Source organism: Schistocerca cancellata, chromosome 5 (genome assembly GCF_023864275.1).
Source record: "Schistocerca cancellata isolate TAMUIC-IGC-003103 chromosome 5, iqSchCanc2.1, whole genome shotgun sequence".
Taxonomy (NCBI): Eukaryota; Metazoa; Arthropoda; class Insecta; order Orthoptera; family Acrididae; genus Schistocerca; species Schistocerca cancellata.
Window position 1 is genome coordinate 19,887,473 of NC_064630.1, and position 20,425 is coordinate 19,907,897.

At 38.7% G+C, this 20,425-nt stretch overlaps 1 protein-coding gene across 3 annotated transcripts in view; it reads left to right on the forward strand.

Moving 5' to 3' along the window:
- Positions 1 to 4,149: 4,149 nt before the first annotated feature.
- LOC126187359 (uncharacterized) overlaps positions 4,150 to 20,425 on the forward strand; it is a 262,249-nt gene continuing 245,973 nt past the window's right edge. For all 3 annotated transcript variants that reach the window (XM_049928392.1, XM_049928394.1, XM_049928395.1), the window contains exons 1-3: positions 4,150 to 4,507; positions 14,272 to 14,369; positions 19,288 to 19,446. In XM_049928392.1, the coding sequence (XP_049784349.1) occupies positions 4,280 to 4,507; positions 14,272 to 14,369; positions 19,288 to 19,446 (485 nt within the window). In that variant the 5' untranslated portion in view covers positions 4,150 to 4,279. The remainder of the gene's footprint in view (positions 4,508 to 14,271; positions 14,370 to 19,287; positions 19,447 to 20,425) is intronic.

Below are 20,425 nucleotides of genomic sequence, written 5' to 3' on the forward strand. Positions count from 1 at the left end.
ACACTACAGTGTAAGGCAAATAATAATTTAGCGAAGTGCACAAAATAAGAAACAAGTTACATAAACAACAAATAAGTTCCTTTTTTGTAAAAAACAGAGGAAAGAAATCTCTCAGACTATTTGGAAATGTATATGCATATAGCATATACAGGGTGTTTAAAAAATGACCGGTATATTTGAAACGGCAATACAAACTAAACGAGCAGCGATAGAAATACACCGTTTGTTGCAATATGCTTGGGACAACAGTACATTTTCAGGCAGACAAACTTTCGAAATTACAGTAGTTACAATTGTCAACAACAGATGGCGCTGCGGTCTGGGAAACTCTATAGTACGATATTTTCCACATATCCACCATGCGTAGCAATAATATGGCGTAGTCTCTGAATGAAATTACCCGATACCTTTGACAACGTGTCTGGCGGAATGGCTTCACATGCAGATGAGATGTACTGCTTCAGCTGTTCAATTGTTTCTGGATTCTGGCGGTACACCTGGTCTTTCAAGTGTCCCCACAGAAAGAAGTCACAGGGGTTCATGTCTGGCGAATAGGGAGGCCAATCCACGCCGCCTCCTGTATGTTTCGGATAGCCCAAAGCAATCACACGATCATCGAAATATTTATTCAGGAAATTAAAGACGTCGGCCGTGCAATGTGGCCGGGCACCATCTTGCATAAACCACGAGGTGTTCGCAGTGTCGTCTAAGGCAGTTTGTACCGCCACAAATTTACGAAGAATGTCCAGATAGCGTGATGCAGTAATCGTTTCGGATCTGAAAAATGGGCCAATGATTCCTTTGGAAGAAATGGCGGCCCAGACCAGTACTTTTTGAGGATGCAGGGACGATGGGACTGCAACATGGGGCTTTTCGGTTCCCCATATGCGCCAGTTCTGTTTATTGATGAAGCCGTCCAGGTAAAAATAAGCTTCGTCAGTAAACCAAATGCTGCCCACATGCATATCGCCGTCATCAATCCTGTGCACTATATCGTTAGCGAATGTCTCTCGTGCAGCAATGGTAGCGGCGCTGAGGGGTTGCCGCATTTGAATTTTGTATGGATAGAGGTGTAAACTCTGACGCATGAGACGATACGTGGGCGTTGGCGTCATTTGGACCGCAGCTGCAACACGGCGAACGGAAACCCGAGGCCGCTGTCGGATCACCTGCTGAACTAGCTGCGCATTGCCCTCTGTGGTTGCCGTACGCGGTCGCCCTACCTTTCCAGCACGTTCATCCGTCACGTTCCCAGTCTGTTGAAATTTTTTAAACAGATCCTTTATTGTATCGCTTTTCGGTCCTTTGGTTACATTAAACCTCCGTTGAAAACTTCGCCTTGTTGCAACAACACTGTGTTCTAGGCGGTGGAATTCCAACACCAGAAAAATCCTCTGTTCTAAGGAATAAACCATGTTGTCCACAGCACACTTGCACATTGTGAACAGCACACGCTTACAGCAGAAAGACGACGTACAGAATGGCGCACTCACAGACTGCGTTGTCTTCTATATCTTTCACATCACTTGCAGCGCCATCTGTTGTTGAAAATTGTAACTACTGTGATTTCGAAAGTTTGTCCGCCTGAAAATGTACTGTTGTCCCAAGCATATTGCAACAAATGGTGTATTTCTATCGCTGCTCGTTTAGTTTTTATTGCCGTTTCAAATATACCGGTCATTTCTGAAAGACCCTGTATGATACAAGCAAAATTTTAATTCATGGAATATAGACATTGATGTATATTATTAATGTATATGATTATATAAGCTAAATACTATGCATTACATATAGTACTGTATACTGTTTAACACTTGTGGTACACTTTGACTTGTGGTATATAATGTTTTCTGTCTATGGAGCCAATAAATATTTGCCATTGTGACATTAAATAAGATGTTGGGATTGCTGCATTGTAAATGCCTCAATTTATTTCCAACTTTCTCTCACTCCCCCTCCTACCTCCCAATCGTATTTTAAAGTGGTTGTGTATATGTGTAGCTATATTTTAAATGTATTTAATGTCCTATACTATTATGTTAAACTCTCTAAGGCGAAATAAATAAATAAGTAGCATTTCTTTCATATTTTGACCACACTACAACAAGATAATAGTACGTTAATTAGCTTATAAAAGTAATTGTATCTCACATGATACTTTTTGGAAGACGTACATCAGTTGCATTTTATATGATGGAACATACCTACCCCAGAATTGCATATGTGTGCTCTTCCATGTAGGCAGCTACCTCACATGCCCAAGAATTCTGTAACTGCATCAACATCCATGTGACTACAGTGCAGTTCACGCTTAAGTACCTGGTACGTGGTTCTTCGAGCCACCTTCAGACTTTCCTTCTGCTATTGGACTCTGTAACAGTGTATGAGTAAGGTGGCATCCTTCAATAATCTGATGGGACCGATGATGCCCTGTTCCCCCCCAAATCATCCATCCATCTAACAGCACATGGGAAAAATAAATGCTGGAATCTTTCTGCGCTAACTTGTATTTCTCTTATTTTATTGCAATGACTATTTCTGAATATGTAGTAGATCGAAATTTAACAGATTTCTTTTTGTACACATGTGGATGAACTAACACTTTACCTTATTCGGAGACAATTAACATTTTTTGCACATGTACGAAAGAACAGACACCATTGGTAACCTCGAGCCGTCTAGAACGAGAGTAGAATTATATATTAATACCTTCAGCTGCTGACGGCCGTTGATATATATCAAGGGGGACAGGTGAAAATGTGTTCCCCGACTGGGACTCGAACCAGGGATCTCCTGCTTACATGGCAGACCCTCTATCCGTCTGAGCCACCGAGGGCACAGAGGATAGTGCGACTGCATGGACTATCTCGCGCACGCCTCCTGCGAGAGCCACATTCTCACCTTATATGTCCACACACTACATACATAATGTCCCTACCCAACACACTGATTACTCGTGGAAGACATTCGTTCTGAAATTGCTTAAGATCTTCTGATGCTTTAATAAATGGTAAATGACAGCATCACCTATAAACAATATCAGAGGGCTGTTCAGATTGTCTCCTAAACTATTTATGTATGTTAGGAACACCAGAAAGCATATAACACTTCCTTGGGGAACGCCAGGTATCACTTATGTTGTACTCAATGATTTTGCGTCGATTTCAACTACAGTGCGAGTGACTGTTAAGTTATGGGGGAAGTGCCATTTTCCATTTCTGTAGCAGAATCTAGCTACGAAAGACTGTCGATGTGCCTTCGTACGAGTTACCAGTCTACATGAATCATAAGGGATTATAGAACATCGACCATTTTAACCTGAAAACTTTTTCTTACTTTTTTCCTAAACTGATTTTAACGAGACGTTCTTTGAGTGTCTCTAATTAAATTTTTTTAGGGCTTCTGCGGCACATTCGTGCCTCAAACCATTTTGTGATCATTTATGCTTTTCAACTGCGGCATTATTTAAAAGAATGAAATTAATTTTGTCGCCCGTGTAGGTTTTGCTGTCCTGTTATTTACTAGCTATGAGACACTGTGGTACTAGTGTAATTTTCTGTTGTTGCAAGGTACTAGGAGTAGGCCTTTTGACAAGAGACTTCAGATCGAATCCTGAATTACGAACTCTCTTCCTCTCAGTATCAGTATGTTCAACTAAAAGTACTTGTATCGGTCCTCCTATTTTGTGCAAATATTAATTCTTCATATAAACTTAAATCATCAATTCATCTATTTCAAGCTTCTCACTCCAGACATGCTGATTACGCAAAAACTATCTATAGCAGTCAGGAGAAACAGGTGATATTTGGAAACTATTCCATCTTCTCTCTCTATTCCCCTCTCCCTCTCTCTCTTTCCCTATTCTGCAGCGTGAAAAAAGTTATAGGTAAGCAAATGGACAAAAATGATTTGTTGCATTGTTGTGAGATGACTTGTGTGCGAAGAAACCAGTAGGTTCATTACACTTAAGGGGCATGTCATAGTTTTCGTCGTTGGGCAGCTAGAGATAATCGAGAAGACCGGAAGTAATGTTGCACTTGGAATAGAAAGTGACGTTATATTAATGTTATTGCCGCTGTTAATTGAAAGCTACGAAACTATTTTACGTTTATCGGAACGCCATCTATCGACACAAGTATGTAACTTGAACAACGCCATATTGAGCGAATGTTTTGCGTGAAGTTTAGGTTTTGTGTCTCACATGAGCGCAAAATTGTTTTGCTCAACGTATTGATTTGTGTGATTTAGACTGTTTAAATTTGGTTCAAAGAGTAAGAGAATGAGCTGCTCGGACTCTAAGAAATCGAAAAAAAGAAAGAGCATTAAAAGTGGAAACATGGGTGACGTTCTTGGTAAAGAATGTGGACAAAGTGGAAAGGAGGAACTTAAGCAAAATGATCAGCCGGGAAATGTCAGAGAGGAAGCGGACGGAGCACCAAGTGTGGACGATAGTTCTACGGGACAGAGAAATAATGTTGAAGCGACTAAACGCATCCCCGAACCAAAGGTAAGTTATTGTGCTGCTGATATGAAACATAATTGTTAAGCTTGTAGCTGTCAATGCAGAGCGTACTGGTTTACTTAACGCCAACTAAGTTGCAAGATTTTATTGAAAAATGTTTATTTGGAGCCGTCGTTGACATAATTTTAAAGCTTGATACTTGACATGTGCATTTCGTGTGTGAGCTGCACTTGCTACGCTATTTTGACATGTATCTGTAACTTACTAGTGGGTAGATCATATAGATAATAGCGATATCATTACCATGGACTAGCATGGTATCTTTTAAGTATAATAAATCTGATGTAATTTTCTGTATTCAGTAATCTGGAAATGGTTGGTGATAGTGCTTAAGTAACTTTCCAACTACGGATGGATCTTGATGCCACTGCTTTTCAGTGTTGTCTAATGTGAAGCAGTAGGCCTGCAATGTAGAAGTTGTGAAGCAGTGTATCTGTGTGTTATGTAGGCGTAAGAATTAAATACTTATTACTATCTCACAGTGAATTGTGTTTCTTTTATTGCAGTTTGTAAGCGCACATAAATATTTGACATATATTGTACACCTTTTTTATATAGACTGTGCATTGATATAGCAATTGACTTTGTGATATGTGTAAATAAATAATTATGTTAGTTATTGTAGTTGTCTTGTCCAATTATAACAGCTCTGAATTTTACATTAAAATTTTCTTTTGTAGCTGAAGTGATTTGAAGAAGGAACTAAAGAAAAAATATTTATATTCTCAGGTTTAGGTGTTCCAGATATTAAGTAGCCTATTCATATGTTTTCTTCTTGTTGGTTGCTTCAATGAAAAACTATTTTGCATCAGTATTACCATCTTCTGAACAATAATTTTTTGCTACCCTTGCAAGTTGTAACCTATACCTCATCCTTTTGTATTTTGCCTCAATATGTTGCACACTAGTTTAGGATGGAACTGTGTGAATGAGTTTTATGGAGAGCAATAATTGCTAGGTTCCACATTACACTGCCTAACTGCTGTTGTGAATGTTCTCTAAACCGTATTGTAGGTACTGTACCAGTTGGAACATCACTACAGAAATTTGCTAGAATTCTACTTTTTAGGCAGCATTATGTAGTGGGTTGCCTGTGCATTTTTTATACTTTATGTATGATATTTATACCACATGTAATGTGCATCAAGTACTTGTTGATTATCTGTAATCTAACATACCTTTCAGAATTTACTTGCTGTTTTAGTTTTTATGATTATAAGTGTGTTGGACATGAACATTACACTGTTCTGCAGGTCAGCAACTTAACCACGATCTTTATTTGGCATCCACATTCATTGGCTTCACCAACCTGCAACTAAATTATCATTTTTTGTCCAGTGCTACAGATCAGTTCGTAACTGCAACCAAGTTTTCAGGGTGTCCAGTATTGCACTTCAGTCATTTTGTATTCTGTGGTACGTGAGGTGATGTAATTGTAACATTACAAAACAAAACTTTCCTTATATTTAATTGCATTTATTATGCACAGGTTATTTATTTGATGATGAATTGTCAAATAGCACAATATGGCCTTTTTCTTCTGCATACCCAGCCTTGTGCTTTGTCACCTGGTCTTCCCTGCATTCTTTCCTTTTATGACTTTTTGTTCTTGGAGTTATTCATGATATATGTTCCAGGCACATTATTTTCTTCATTCCATTTCTGCTAGATTTCCTGTCTCTCCTATTTTCATTTATCATCATCTCAGTCTGGTTCAATAAAAGTATTTTTCTCCACAACCACATTACATATCTGTCCTAATATTTTGCTCTTACGTCTGTGAAAGTCCATGATTGAGTGCTAGACAAAACACTTTGCCGAAGGTCTTCCTTAGGTGTATTGACCTTTTTTGTTGTGAAAAAATCTTTGATTTTTCCATAAACTCATTTACCCAAAGGGATTGTCCTTCATATTTTCTACACATAATTTTCATTTTTTGTCACCAAACTTCTTAAATAGGTCCTATCAAAAAGATCTTACTCATTCCAAGGTCTTATATTTTCACAGAGCCATTAAGTTTGCTGATTCTTATCAGTTGGGACCTCCCTACATCTAGCCCTTCTCCATGATCTTTTCCCAACTTTCTTGACACTCAGTGCAGCCCTGTTGATGCAAAAGGTAAGAAACTGCTTAGTCTGAATATTTTGTCCATCTAGTTGAGGAAGCTGAGCTATTAAGAAAAGTTCTGTCTCCCACTTGCCTGTTTCCTATTTGGCACTCAATATACGCATGTAATATACACCAAATTACTAGGCAGAAATGGGTTTCTTACCTAATACAGTTTTTCAGAATTTGCCTTGCAATTTAGTTATTTTTAATGTAAATCCATCAAACATGGAGTGAATGTGGCGCAATGTGTTTCTATAACCTTTATTTTGTATTCACATTTGATGGTTTTTCTTCAACCCTCATCGAAACTGTCACTGTTCAACATAACCTTGACCTTGAAGGATACTTTAGGAGTGTTGTTAGTACCAAACTAAATGTTTATCTCTAATACAGCATTGATGTTACCTTTCCTGTGACATTGATACTGCACAGCCATTCTGCATCTGAGTTGTTGTTTATAGAAGTCTCCACCAGCACTGCTGTCAAGACACTGTTTTCTCTGGGTCTTCACTTTTTCTTAGTTGACTGTGTCACCCTTGTACATGATATACATAACCTTACATGATTTGTTATTACATAGTTAATATAGGCCGGCACATTTGAGCAGTTTCGTTACACTCACTTAATGAGCAATGTCTAGCAACAACCTGTTTGCCCTGATGATAGGGAATTGTGTGCAACCACTTGCCACTTTTAGACATCAGAAGAAATCCTGATTAATGTCTTTGCAATGTCAACTCACAATTCAAAGAAATTTGTAAGAGCATATTTAAGGTGTTGGACAAGTTGCTAGATGGCATCTGAACTTTGCTTAGTAGAATTGAGATCATGTATCAAGAAATGAACAGATTAATGAACTCAAACTAGGCAAAGGCCTACACTAAATTTAGGGGAAAAACAAATAACTCTTTATGTTAGGAGAGGCAGGTCTGGTGAACCATTCATGCTACTGCAATCTGCAACTCGGCAGTGTGCCTCCTTTTTGGTACAATGAGTGCGATCACCTGCCTGACTGTTACTGCTGTTTTTAGTGGGAGACGGAACTCAGTATGGAAATTAGTTGTAGTGCTGGATTCTGACAATTCAATAATGTCAACTAAGTTAAGTTTGTCATTCCTGTTAGGATCCCATTTCTTACTTTTACATCCTTCTCTTTTTAAATTTACTTTCCTGTATAATCTAGCACCAATGATTAGAGGTACAAGTTGCTGTGGAGGTTGTGTGTTTGAAAAATATTTCCCATGTACATATTGTGGCACTGAAATGACTGAATATTCTTCTGGAGAACACAGTCGTGGCTGGATTTTGATTTAAAACACAGGTAAATAAGGATAACATTAAGTACAAATATTGTATATACTCCTTAGTAACCAGTGAGCTCACGTGCAGACTGTAAAAAGATTGCAATTTGTTTATGAAATATCAAACCAGCTAACAGGTACTTGACTATATTTTTTATTGATGAGAGTAATTCTCATTGATTTCTTAGCTTTGTTGTTGGATGGCACCACTTACTGGGAACTGCCTAAGAGTTTGCCTGAATTAGTATTGATCACACAAGTCTCATGACCTTCAAAGCACAAACCTTCAAAGTACAGTTCTTTATTAGGCTATTTTGACTGTGATAACCTCCACATATGCCGAATTCTTTAGTGAGCCGTCAACTGCAGTGGATTTGGTCCCTCAAAATTGCTCTACCTGTGAAACCAGAAGGGCGTAACATTTCAGTGGTTTGCACAGTATGGATATAGATGTAGATACCAATCATTACACATCAAATGGAAGAGTATCTGAGTAACCAACAGGCATATAGACATGTAGAAGGGATTTATAAAACTACTGAGCCCTTGCCAAAAACTCGTTTCGATATCTCAAACCATTTAAGATATGAGGGATTTTATGAATATTTTACTTTCATTGTGTCATTTATATGCATGAAAGGAAGTGAGTGCACTATATACAATCTATTTTGTCAAGACTGGAGACAGATATGGATCCCATCTCTATAAATTTAAAGAAAAATTCAGTACGTTAGCTACATTTCGTACACAGTGTTGGGGACCTAATGGGCACCAAATGCAAACTCGTAACGACTGCTTTTTATTTTTGTGAAGTATTCAAATTTCTTGCAGTCATTTAAAAGTATCACAATAATCACCACCATTAATGAAGTGATATGCAGTTTATCATGAAACAGACCACTGAGGCTGTGATATGTGAGAGAATCAATGTTTTTACGAAATAATTTCCTTCTAATCATTGAGAGAAATTGCAGAGCAGGTGGCATGCACACACTCCATTCTCGCAGAGCAGCAAGTTGGCCACCAGCTGCTCTGAAGCGGGCAATGGGTGTTTCATTCGTAACGGTCAAAGCAAACGGCACAGTACGTGAAGGCGTTATCTTGCACGAGCCCTACTTCTGCTGCACGGCAGCTGTGGGCGTATGACGGCACCCTCTTATACTGACCCGTTTGTGGGCCACTTAGAGGAAATCTCATTCCTCCGCAGCCTGAACCCCCTTCTTCCCTATGTGCTTCAACTGGTCCTCTTCGGCACAACTTACCACCTTCCCGGACATTGATCTCCACCTCCCTGATCATTCTATAAAATCCATTCCCAATAGCAAACCCACTTGCCATACCTTAATAGGTGCCTTCCCCCCCACGCAAAAAATTCTCTTGTCTCATACAGTCTGTTTGCCCACAGATTGCACATCTGCAGTGTGGGGCAGTGCGAGACTCAGAATGCTGAAGATTTCATTAAGGCCTCCACAGGCAGGCATTTCTTTCCAAACTTACTCGGCAAACATACCTGTCGTGCCTCACATCCACACATACCTGTAAATCGTCTGACTACCCCCTTGAATAAGCTGCAAAGAAGCAACCACCCCCACCAACACCAACCATTATTATCCAGCATTCTCCTACATTCAAACAACGTAAGCACATCCATAGTTAGGACTTCAAATACTTATATTCATACAGAGGCAGAATATTCTACCTACAATCCTTCCAAGCTCTCATTGGTATACTATTACCCATCCTATTCACAAAATATCCTGCCCTGTCCTTACGCTGCACCTACTTCCCTCCACATGCCACACAGGCCACACACCTATTGAAGACCGAGATGGAAGAAGACCTGTTTACACACCCTCCCGTCTCATTCTATTACACTTCCGTTGTGGGCATACTCTATACTATCATAAATAGTCACTTGTGAAAGGAGTCATTATATACCACTTACAATGTAATTTTAGCGCAGCCTTTTATGTGAGCGCAAGCGCAAAACATCTGCAGCCCCCCCCCCCCCCCCCACCTTGCACTGATAGCAGCTTCTCTGAATTAACTTGTATGCAAACTGTACTCCCAATGTGTCATCCTATCCTCAGTCTCCACTAGCAATAATTCTACACCCATCCCATTTCAGTCTGTTACTATGCTGCTCCACCCCCCCCCCCCCCACTTCACTCACACACACACACACACACACACACACACACACACACACACACACTCACTCACTCACTCACTCACTCACACTCTCTCTCTCTCTCTCTCTCTCTCTCTTACTGCACTCTCCCCTTTTTCTGTTGTATCTAGACATGCCAATCTACTCCTATAGCAGTGAAGAGGGAACAAACACAGATTCTTTCACTAGTCCAGACACTGTAATTGTCCCTTGTAGGGAGCACCAGTGGAAAACGAAATGACATATGCAGCTAACAGATGCTGGAATTTTATGTGCAATTGAAATTGTTAATAATTGCATATGAGAGGGGAGAGATTGAAAAGTGTTCAAATTTACTACAGTTATGTTACTGCACCCAATATTGTTTCATGCTCAGGTTGACTGTAAGCAGAAACAAAACAATTGCTGTCTGAAGCTGTCAGTTGTGTATGTTGATCTAAAACTAGTTAGTTAAAGGGCTGAGAAAGTGTGTGTGTGTGTGTGGGGGGGGGGGGCGGGGGGGGAGGGGTGTTAAATTGGCAGAAGCAGTGATTATGTTTCCTTTCCCAACAATTTGATCAATCTCAGTTCAGAGCTTTCACAATATATTCACAAACAATGTCAGTTAAGAATTAATAGTTAAATGAGTGTTTTGTATTTGCCATTGTCAGATCAACTGTGAATGCATCGTAACATTTGTTATGGAAAGAAATTTGTGTTTTCATATTGCATTTGAGGCTGTAACACTAAATGTCTCAACAGGTTGAGGTTGTTGAGAGTGTAGGGCAGGACGCTTTTGCACATGTTATGGAACATCATTAAATGCACTTGTTTGGTAGGTCTTTCTTGTGTCCAGATCCCTCAGATCTTGTCTGAATGAGGATGGTCACTGTCTCATATGCGGTAGTGTTTGCAGCAAAGGGCAGTATCTGAGGTAAGGAAATGAAATTTTCATGAACAAACACAGTCTACATCAAGTACTTTATTCTAATGACCATTTTTGACCAAATTAATACTTTGCCGGCCAAGCCTGAGCATAACTTGGGCCATAAACCTGTGTTCAAAAGACGGTACCCAATTACAGCTCGGACCACGACACTGTGTCCAAAAGACCACACCCTTGTATGAGAAGGCCACAATTTTCTTGATGCAATGAGAAAAATTTACCGAGATCTTGCTACCTCGCCCTTGTCAGGTGCTGCCTTCTGTTATTGATTTATACAATTATTTTTAAAGAAACATTAGTGAACTTAACAGCTGCTGTCACTAATGGCTGAGCTGGTGTGTGACTGTGTTGACATCATTTTGTGCGTGTACTCATTAGGTTTCACAGTTTGCTGTAATTCTGCTACAAATATGTCAAATATGTTGAGAGAGTGAGAAATTTTGAAAGCTCAAGAGGAAAACATTGTTCAATAACTAATCTTAAACGATCATAAATTTAAAATTTGTAATCTGCTGAAAAACTTCAGTAAATATGAAAAATAAATCTTGATACTTGGTGGTTTTTTTAGTATGTTTTACGCATTGATATATCATTCTATACACACACACACACACACACACACACACACACACACACACACACACACACAGTTACTTTTTAAATAATGGCATAAATGACGAGTTTTCTATTCTTTAACGTGCAAGTTGTCTTCAGATGTTAAATATGGACAAGTTATAGCTGTATTAGCATTGGCAAGTGCATATTGACACACAGCTGTTCAATATGGCAGTAGTTATCCTCCTCTTTGTAATTTAGATCTGAAGATAGCAGAATTCAGCCAAAACAGTTCATTACAAGAAAATATGTAATCTAGACTGTGCTTTGTTCGTAATAGTCTCCAGGTGACACAGTGCCACTTCTCTGTGACACAGAAATTGATGACGAGAAAGCTTTATGAGGAGTAATCATAAATATTTAATTATCACCTTAAAAAAAGTAAAGTTGTGTTACTAATAAATTGACGTTGTTAGTTTGCAGATTGATGTCTGTTCAGATTCCTGCACCACAGTGCTGTAGCACACCACTAGGAGTACCAAAATGCCAAAGCCCATTGATAAAGTTGAGCAATGTTCAGTAATTTCATTTTCAGAAGCTGCAGAAATTATGTTGCTGTTAGGCCAATCTAGAAGTTTGCAGTAGAGATTGATAAAAATGGAGATGTTGGTGTGGAAAAAGGAGGGTGGCGTCTTAGGTCAAGCTCTGTGTATTGTAAACCTGCACTCCCAGACTTGCACTTTCAGGCCATTAGCCATCACCATCCTTCACTACGAAGTGACATGCTTTGGATATTGGTACACAGAGCATAAGCTTCATCAGATTCATACAGCTTAGCTGATGAGTTACATCACCTCTGTAATACATTCCTGCAAAATGGATGTTATGAACAGGAGATCCACTGTGGCTTACATTAGATGCATGTTGGACAATGTCAAGATACTAGAAGAAAGTGAAGAACAGAGAGGAGTGGCCATCTTTCCATATGCTGGTGATCTATCTTCGAAAAATGAAATTAACACTGAAGAAGAACAAATTCAAATTATGCATTTTTCAACCACCAATGAAACTCTGAGCTCTTGTAGGCTCTGTTGTGGGCTCTTTAGGTGTGAGAATGCTTGGAATTTGTTGGATTCCCTGTAGGTGTGGTAAGTCAGACATCAAACAGTGGCTGAGCATCAGGGTATGCAACATGGACTACCAAAGGATTAAATTCCTCACTCCAATAGTTTTGTAATGAAAAATGTAGTCTAATATTCATAGCTCAACAAATCTTACGAAAAGATACAGGTTTCCAACTTAACGCAGCATGGCAATGAGTGCTGGCAGTATTCATGTTACAGAAACTGCAAAGGGAAACTACTAGTCACTCAGGGATAACACATTGGTGGCGACTGAAATCTTTTGACAACAGTGGCGTGGATGGGCACTGCATCAGCACTAATGCATATTCTGGCTTTTGGCTTCCAGCAGAGACTGGTATTGTGGCCTGCCAACACTGCGAGGGAGGAAATGACAGTCCTTGCACATGTGCTGATGACTCTGCTTCATCTGATAGGTGCCATGGCTGTCCTCCATTCTACCGATCAGGAATGCTTTGTTATTAGCCACTGAATTTAGTGCCTTCAAGTCTACATGTTTCTCACCTAGACTGGTATAAATAGAAAGTTGCAGTCGTAGCTCTGCAGTTTTTACAAGTGGAATATTGTGGGGTTTCATATCATCATCAAAAGCTTTGCATGAGAACCATTTCTACAACTAGCCCATCACGAAAGTTTTAGACATCACAAACAATATATTAATTATGGTCTACATTTTTTCAAGGTGATGATTAATACTTCGACTACCTCTTGTAATTGTTAAGCTGAAAATACTGTATGACAAAGATTATCAGTAAGTGAAACTTCCTGGCAGATTAAAACTGTGTGCCCGACCGAGACTCGAACTCGGGACCTTTGCCTTTCGTGGGCAAGTGCTCTACCATCTGAGCTGCCGAAGCACGACTCACGCCCGGTCGTCACAGCTTTACTTCTGGCAGTAAAGCTGTGACGACCGGGCGTGAGTCGTGCTTCGGTAGTGCAGATGGTAGAGCACTTGCCCACGAAAGGCAAAGGTCCCGAGTTCGAGTCTCGGTCGAGCACACAGTTTTAATCTGCCAGGAAGTTTCATATCAGCGCACACTCTGCTGCAGAGTGAAAATCTCATTCTGGAATTATCAGTAAGTGTTTTTCTTGGAGATTGTGTAATACAATAAGTCTGTGACTAGACAATAAGTTTGTGATTATATATTTGACCATCCCAAGAAATTATTTTACCATTTTGTACAAGAATGACATGTAATCATGAGAACATGATCAAGTGACTATCGTCTAGTGTGATCACGAAATACCAGTAAATATTTTGTGAATATGGACTTAGCTGAAAGTACTTATTTTATTTTAGTTCCTTACTTTCAGCAGATAGTGTGATCAGAATAAAAGGTTTTGAACTTTGATTAATGCTGGAAGCTTTCAGAATTCTTTTATTTAACCATGTTTTTAGGAAAGCTCTGGTGAAATGTAATACCTTTGAATTAAAGGAGACCACTCACCAAAAGCAGAAGTGTGTGTATGTGTTGGGGGGAGGGGGGTCTCCTTTAATCCAAAAGTATTTTTATCTTAATTGACTGGCTGTATTGTTTTGTTTTCAGAATGGTCCTGTGCTTGAGAATCCATCACATTCTCTTCAAAAAACTGAATTTCAAAAGGAGGAGAAGCAATGCACTTGTAAAACATGCAAAGATCGGAGGTAAGCATTTGTGCTGGTGATGTATGTGTTTAGACTTTTGATATATTCCATGTCACATCAAAGTGGAAGGAATATCGTCTCAGTTTTCAGGATGCTTCACGTGGAAATAAACAGTTTTGTTTTATTCAAAGTGACATGGTTTGATGGCTGCGAAACTTTTATTCACACATGCATGCCACCATGAAAGACTCAGAGGAAACAACTGAAAAAGTAAAGTAACTACTGTCATTATAGATGAGGAATTGATCCGTAGACACACACACACACACACACACACACACACACACACACACACACACACACACAAAAATAAGACTGAGCTAGATCTAAGCTTCCGCTGAGAAGGAAAAACTAGGATAGTAAATGGAAAGACGTAGAGAGAGGAAACAGAAGTAGTCCAACAGTGGGTGGATAGCACGAAGTGGCAGGATTGAAGGGATACACATGACAGCATCAGTATGTTTTGGAAAATGCTAAGAGGAATACAAACAATGGAAAAAGTTCAAACAACCACTAAAATGCTGGCCCATAAACACGATTGAACTTGTGGCTACACAAATAGCTGAAAGTAAATGTGGAGCATCAAAGGATCTGTCAAGAAAACGAAGCTAAGTATTCATATTTGTCGACTTCAAACACTTGCATTTCAGTTTATCGTGACTCATTGTTCCAAAGTTGGAGTGAATAGTGCTGAGACCACAAAAAACTGATAAGCAAAAACAAAATCCCAAAATCTAAATTAGAAATTTTGGAATCTTTCACCTTCGAAACTAACATAAGACACATACTTCAATTACTATTCAACTGTGTACCTGATCAAGTAATAACAGAGTGGCGCAAGCAAAAATATATTTTTAATTTTATCCACCCAATCACATTAAGTAGAAGAAAATTAAATTGTCTTGCATTTGTAGATGATCTTGTACCCTTGTTTTGTGACATCAAGCCACCTCAGAAAGTGGCCAACTCTTGAAAGAAATTGCATAAAAAGGAGACTTGCGGATTTCATTTTAGAAGACAGTACATTACTTCCAATAAACAAGCACCAAAATATGTTGAAACAAAATGTGTCAAAATCAAGCTACTAAAAAAAATTGTAGATGGGTGAAATGTCCAAGAAAATGGAATGGAAGAGAAAGTTATTGAAATGGGATGAAAAAAGGATGTTAAAGCCATGTCAGGAGAATGAAACCATGTAAATTCTCAAGACAAGTAGTTGAATTCTGTGATACCAGCTGGAAAGTAAAGACAGAAACCATAAAATGGACTGTGGAAACAAAAAAGTTTAAAGAAACAGGGATTGACGTAGAAGAAACAAGAGGAGGAAGTGGTGGTGGTCGTGGTCGTAATAGTAGTAGTAGTAGTAGTAGTAGTAGTAGGAAGAGACTGGGGCAATTTGGTGTGAAGTGAGGGAATAAGCTCATAGTAAAATAATGAAAGAAATATGGACACATGAAATAATAATGTAATGTTCAGGTAAGAAAGTGGTAGGGTATAGTAATTCAGAGTGCAGAAGAGGAAGAAACTGATTCACTTGAGCTGTGTAACAGTGAGTGAGCATCAAAAGAGACTAAAAAAAATGTGCGGGTGGGGGAGGCAGAGAGAGAGAGAGAGAGAGAGAGAGAGAGAGAGAGCGCCTGTCACGATCAAGACCCATTTATACTGAAAGTCACCATTAAAAGTTTGTCATATTACCAATACGTCTGTATACACATCTGAGTGTCTTACACTCTGAGAGTTAGACGTGAACTAGCAGAATTAGAACAGGGAGAAAGATCTTACACAAAATGGGATCATATAAAAAGTAGAAACAGTTAATATATTCTAAAATAGGAAAATTAGAGGAACAGTTCACAAAAGTAGACTTCGCTTCATTGACCACGTAAGAGCATTGGAGGATTCCAAATGAACAAAATATATCTTCAACACATTTTTACAAATAATACATACAGGGCAGTCCGAAACAGTCTGATAATGTGGGATAGATCATGCTGAGAAGTAATTGTTACGAGAAAAATTCAATACGTTGCACTGTTTCAGAGTTAATTAACATTAAAGTTAGCCAACCAGTCTGCGTGCATGAATTAAAGTGACACTCGCCTTCCCTCCCCAATATACAATTAATCTCAGTTGTTCTCATTATGTAGATGATAGCATACATGACTGTTCAGCCTTAAGCTTGTGTTCGATCCTTACTACTGTTCTGAGTGCAATTTTGGTGTTGCTCTCTTGTTCAGTTATAGGTAACCAACAAAGAAAACATATGGTGACACCGTCTCTGGTTAGCTGTTTGAATTTGTGCTCAAATGATACAAAGTGTTTTTCTTAACAATTATTTCTCAGCACAACATACCCTACAACACTGAAAGATTTTCAGACTATTTCTGACTATAATCAAACAAATAGTTGCGGAATTGGTACATGGAGAAACTGATTATTCTACACCCTTGATTACTGAAAACAAGAATCCTGTAGTGGAATATTGAAAGAAAGAAAGAAAAACAAACAAATCTAGGTGGAATGGCTATACAGTTTTAAGAAGTGCAAAACCAAGACATCTTCCACCAACTCTGGTTACATTTGGGTCTTTCCAGTACAAGGAAAAAAACTTCAGCCATATAGTTAGACTAACGCTCTGCTAGACATGGGACATGGTGCATTTATGAAAAACATCTGACTTAGAAAAAAGATAAAATAATAACTGTCAGAATTGTTATAAGCTGTCATGTTCATTAGATGACTGACAAATGAAATAAGTAATAATAAATTAATAATAATACTAAAATATGCCATTAAGAATTTATTGACACTATGAATACTTGGAATAATAACTGTTAGGAAACACATTATACTGAGAAGATAATAAAAGGTACTCTTTTAAGTAATGCTCTTGCATGACATAAAATAAGTTTTTGTGTGTGAAAGAGGACCATCTACCATGATGTTTTGATCTTACAAAGCTCTGTTTAAGAGGCTGCCTTGCAAAGTATTTGTCCTCCTTTTTTTAAATAGACTTATTTACTGTTTTGGTGTGATAGTCTCAGCATAATTTTTTTGGCTCAGCAGAAAGTTGGAGTACCAGATGTTGTCAGCTATGATCCTTGACATAACTATGTTGTTTTGTATGACATCATTGTGGTGCGGTATATTTGAATGACTCGTGTTTGCAGAGTGAATGTTGGAATAAGCAATGGCACACTAGTGAAGAATGTTTGTGTTTCCAAATTGTTTATGAGTGATGTTAGTGTGGCATTGTACTTAGTGCAGTGCATTACTCAGTGTTTTCAGAGTTTGCTTTTGTGTGTTATTTAAATGTTGTTAGTTATCGGCTACTGATTTGTTTTTGGTTTTGGAGCTGTTAGTTTGTCGTTTGAAATTTGTTCATTCGTGATTTGAAATTCAACTTTGCTTCCTTGTCATTTGTTGCTAGGTATGGATCTTGTGATTGGATATACCAGTCATTTGTTAGTTGCTGTTGTGAGCAAGGATATGGCTGTGACAATTAAACTTCTTCAGTTGTATGGCCTGGTGGGAGAGCAGGTGAGGTGTCAGCAGTGCAGTGACTTGCTGAAGTTGACCATAGTTGCTGCTGCTTGAAACAGAAATGAGTACATATGGCAGGGCCATTGTGACAATATTTGGTGGTCTATTAAGAGGGGTCCTTTTCCAAGAATTCTAGGATGGCCATATGGGATATTGTTTGGTCAACTTATTATTGGTATTTGTGTGCTTGTTTGTCTATTTGTTCTATTTGTTTTTGTTTTCATGAGATGGATTTCAATGATCTGTGTGTTAGTGTATCCCCTTCCCCCTCCCTGGAGTTTCGGTTGACTTGGCTGTGGGGGTGGGGGTGCAGGGGTCATGGACAGTTGTAAAAATGGACAAATCTGTGTTTTGGAAGGCTAATAATGGGAGCAGTGATCATTCTGAGGGTGTGGAGGGACTTGTTTCTGGGGTGAGAATTCTGATGTGATTTTTAGGGTGGTGGGGAGGAGTGCAAAACGGGCTTTGGTTACTTTAATTGAGGAATACAATGCAGAAGGTTAGGTTCCACTATCATTTCTGATTCGTTTACTTCATACAGAGATTTAGGTACCAGGGGTTATCGACATTTAATGGTGAACCATACGGCAGAGGTTAAAAATTATTTATTTATATTTTGATGTGGGTATTGTGTTGGGGATTGGTATTAGGGGTTGGTGTTCTGCTGGGGAGTAGTGTTAGAGAGATATGGGTGTTTGTAAGGGTTATTTTGGTTTTGTAGTGTGTGTGTGTGTGTGTGTGTGTGTGTGTGTGTGTGTGCATAAAAATTTGTGTTGTAGTAGTTGTGTATGATTTTGTGGTTTGAGCTGGTAGTTGAAATTAATGTTTAATTGTTGATAATGGTGGATATCGTGAAGTGTGTTGTTATTTTGGTGGTCAAATGAAAATTCAGATGCTATTCTCCCCCTCCCCCCTTCTCACCCCAGCTTGTCCCTACCCAAGAACCATAATCCCTGTTCTTGTCTCATTAGTTTCTTATTATTTCTGCAATTAAATAGTTTTTACATGTTTGTTGTGTAGTGTGTGACATCGTGGTCACCATACTGCGTAAGCTTTAAGTAGAGATATCCACCATCTTGATGACATGGTTCAAAGTGAACATGTGGTGGGGAAATTTTTGGCAATCCCATTTTATTTATTTATGTAGATAGATCTTTGACCCTTTCAAAGTTATCAATTTCAAAGTCTATGTTGTTTTTCCACAAGTAGTAATAAAGTCTTCCTCACTGCCATATTTTAAAGCAACCTGCTTCATATCATCCTATGTAAGTTTGCCGTAAAAAGAACAAAACCGTAAAAAATGTTGGAAGATTGTGACAAAAAAATTATACAAAGCCCGTTGTTATATCTATGTAAATATGTACTACTTTTGCAGAGAACAAGCAGCAGATCAGTTGGAAGACATGCGGCGCCTGCAATCCCATTGGTTGGAGTTGCGTCAGCATATTCGAATGGTGTATCGCATGGTTATGGAGGGAAACGTGACACAGACATCATCAGAAACTGAAGCTAAAATGAAAGCCTTAGTTCACAAGTAAGTTAATTTTGTAATACTTAGCATAGGAGTTCTCTGATTTTATTATTTATTACTTTTGAAAGAATTATTTTCATAAGTTTTGGTTTTATTGTTGCTGCAATGACGATGTAGACGTTATGCTGAGAAGTATGACACACATTCAGTTCAAAGTACAAAAGAGTAGCTAGTTTACTGAAGCTAATAATAAACTAAACTGCCTTCTGATGGCTTGGATTGAGGTAAAGTAGTGAAGCAACTATTTTGTTAATGCATTCCAGCAATCTGCTTGTTCAGAGAGGAAGTACAAACTGTCTAGAGCAAGCATGGACAACCTTTGATAACATGTGGGCCTGCTCACATGCTTTCTGAAGTTTGTGGGCTGCTTCGTCATGTCACATGATGTGAAATCGGCGCACCTAGCACATAAACTGAAAACTATAGCATCCGTGACTGATATGAGTAGCACCCCTTTCCTGTCACCCTTTGCCAACAGATTATGCCTCAGTTATGCTTTTTAGGAAGTATATTGAATTTACGTGTTGCTGTGTTTTAGTATGACCACAATTGACAATAATTATTTATTAATGTTAATCAAGAAAGGATAGAAGAAGACAATATGTCATTGAAATAGGCAGTTCCTGTCAACAAACAGTTAGAAGTAACATTGTGACTTTTGGTTACAGGCAGTTCAGTCAAATATTTGAAATATAAGCAAGCGTTTTTTACGTATTTGTCGAAAAATACTTAAGATGGCTGATTGCATAGGCACTGGTTGTTACTGTAAAATATGATGTGAGCACATCCCTGTCTCTCCCAGTTTCTTTTCCCACGGGCTGGATTGAAACCTATCAACAGGCCAGATCAAGCCCATGGGCTGCCAGCCCACATGCTGTGTGTTAAAATAGCACCAATGCATTCCAGCCAGTCTTTAGGAGTTCTGTACTAGGCGTTGTTAGACATAGTTCTTTCTTACCTTCAAAATATTGTGCAGCATGCC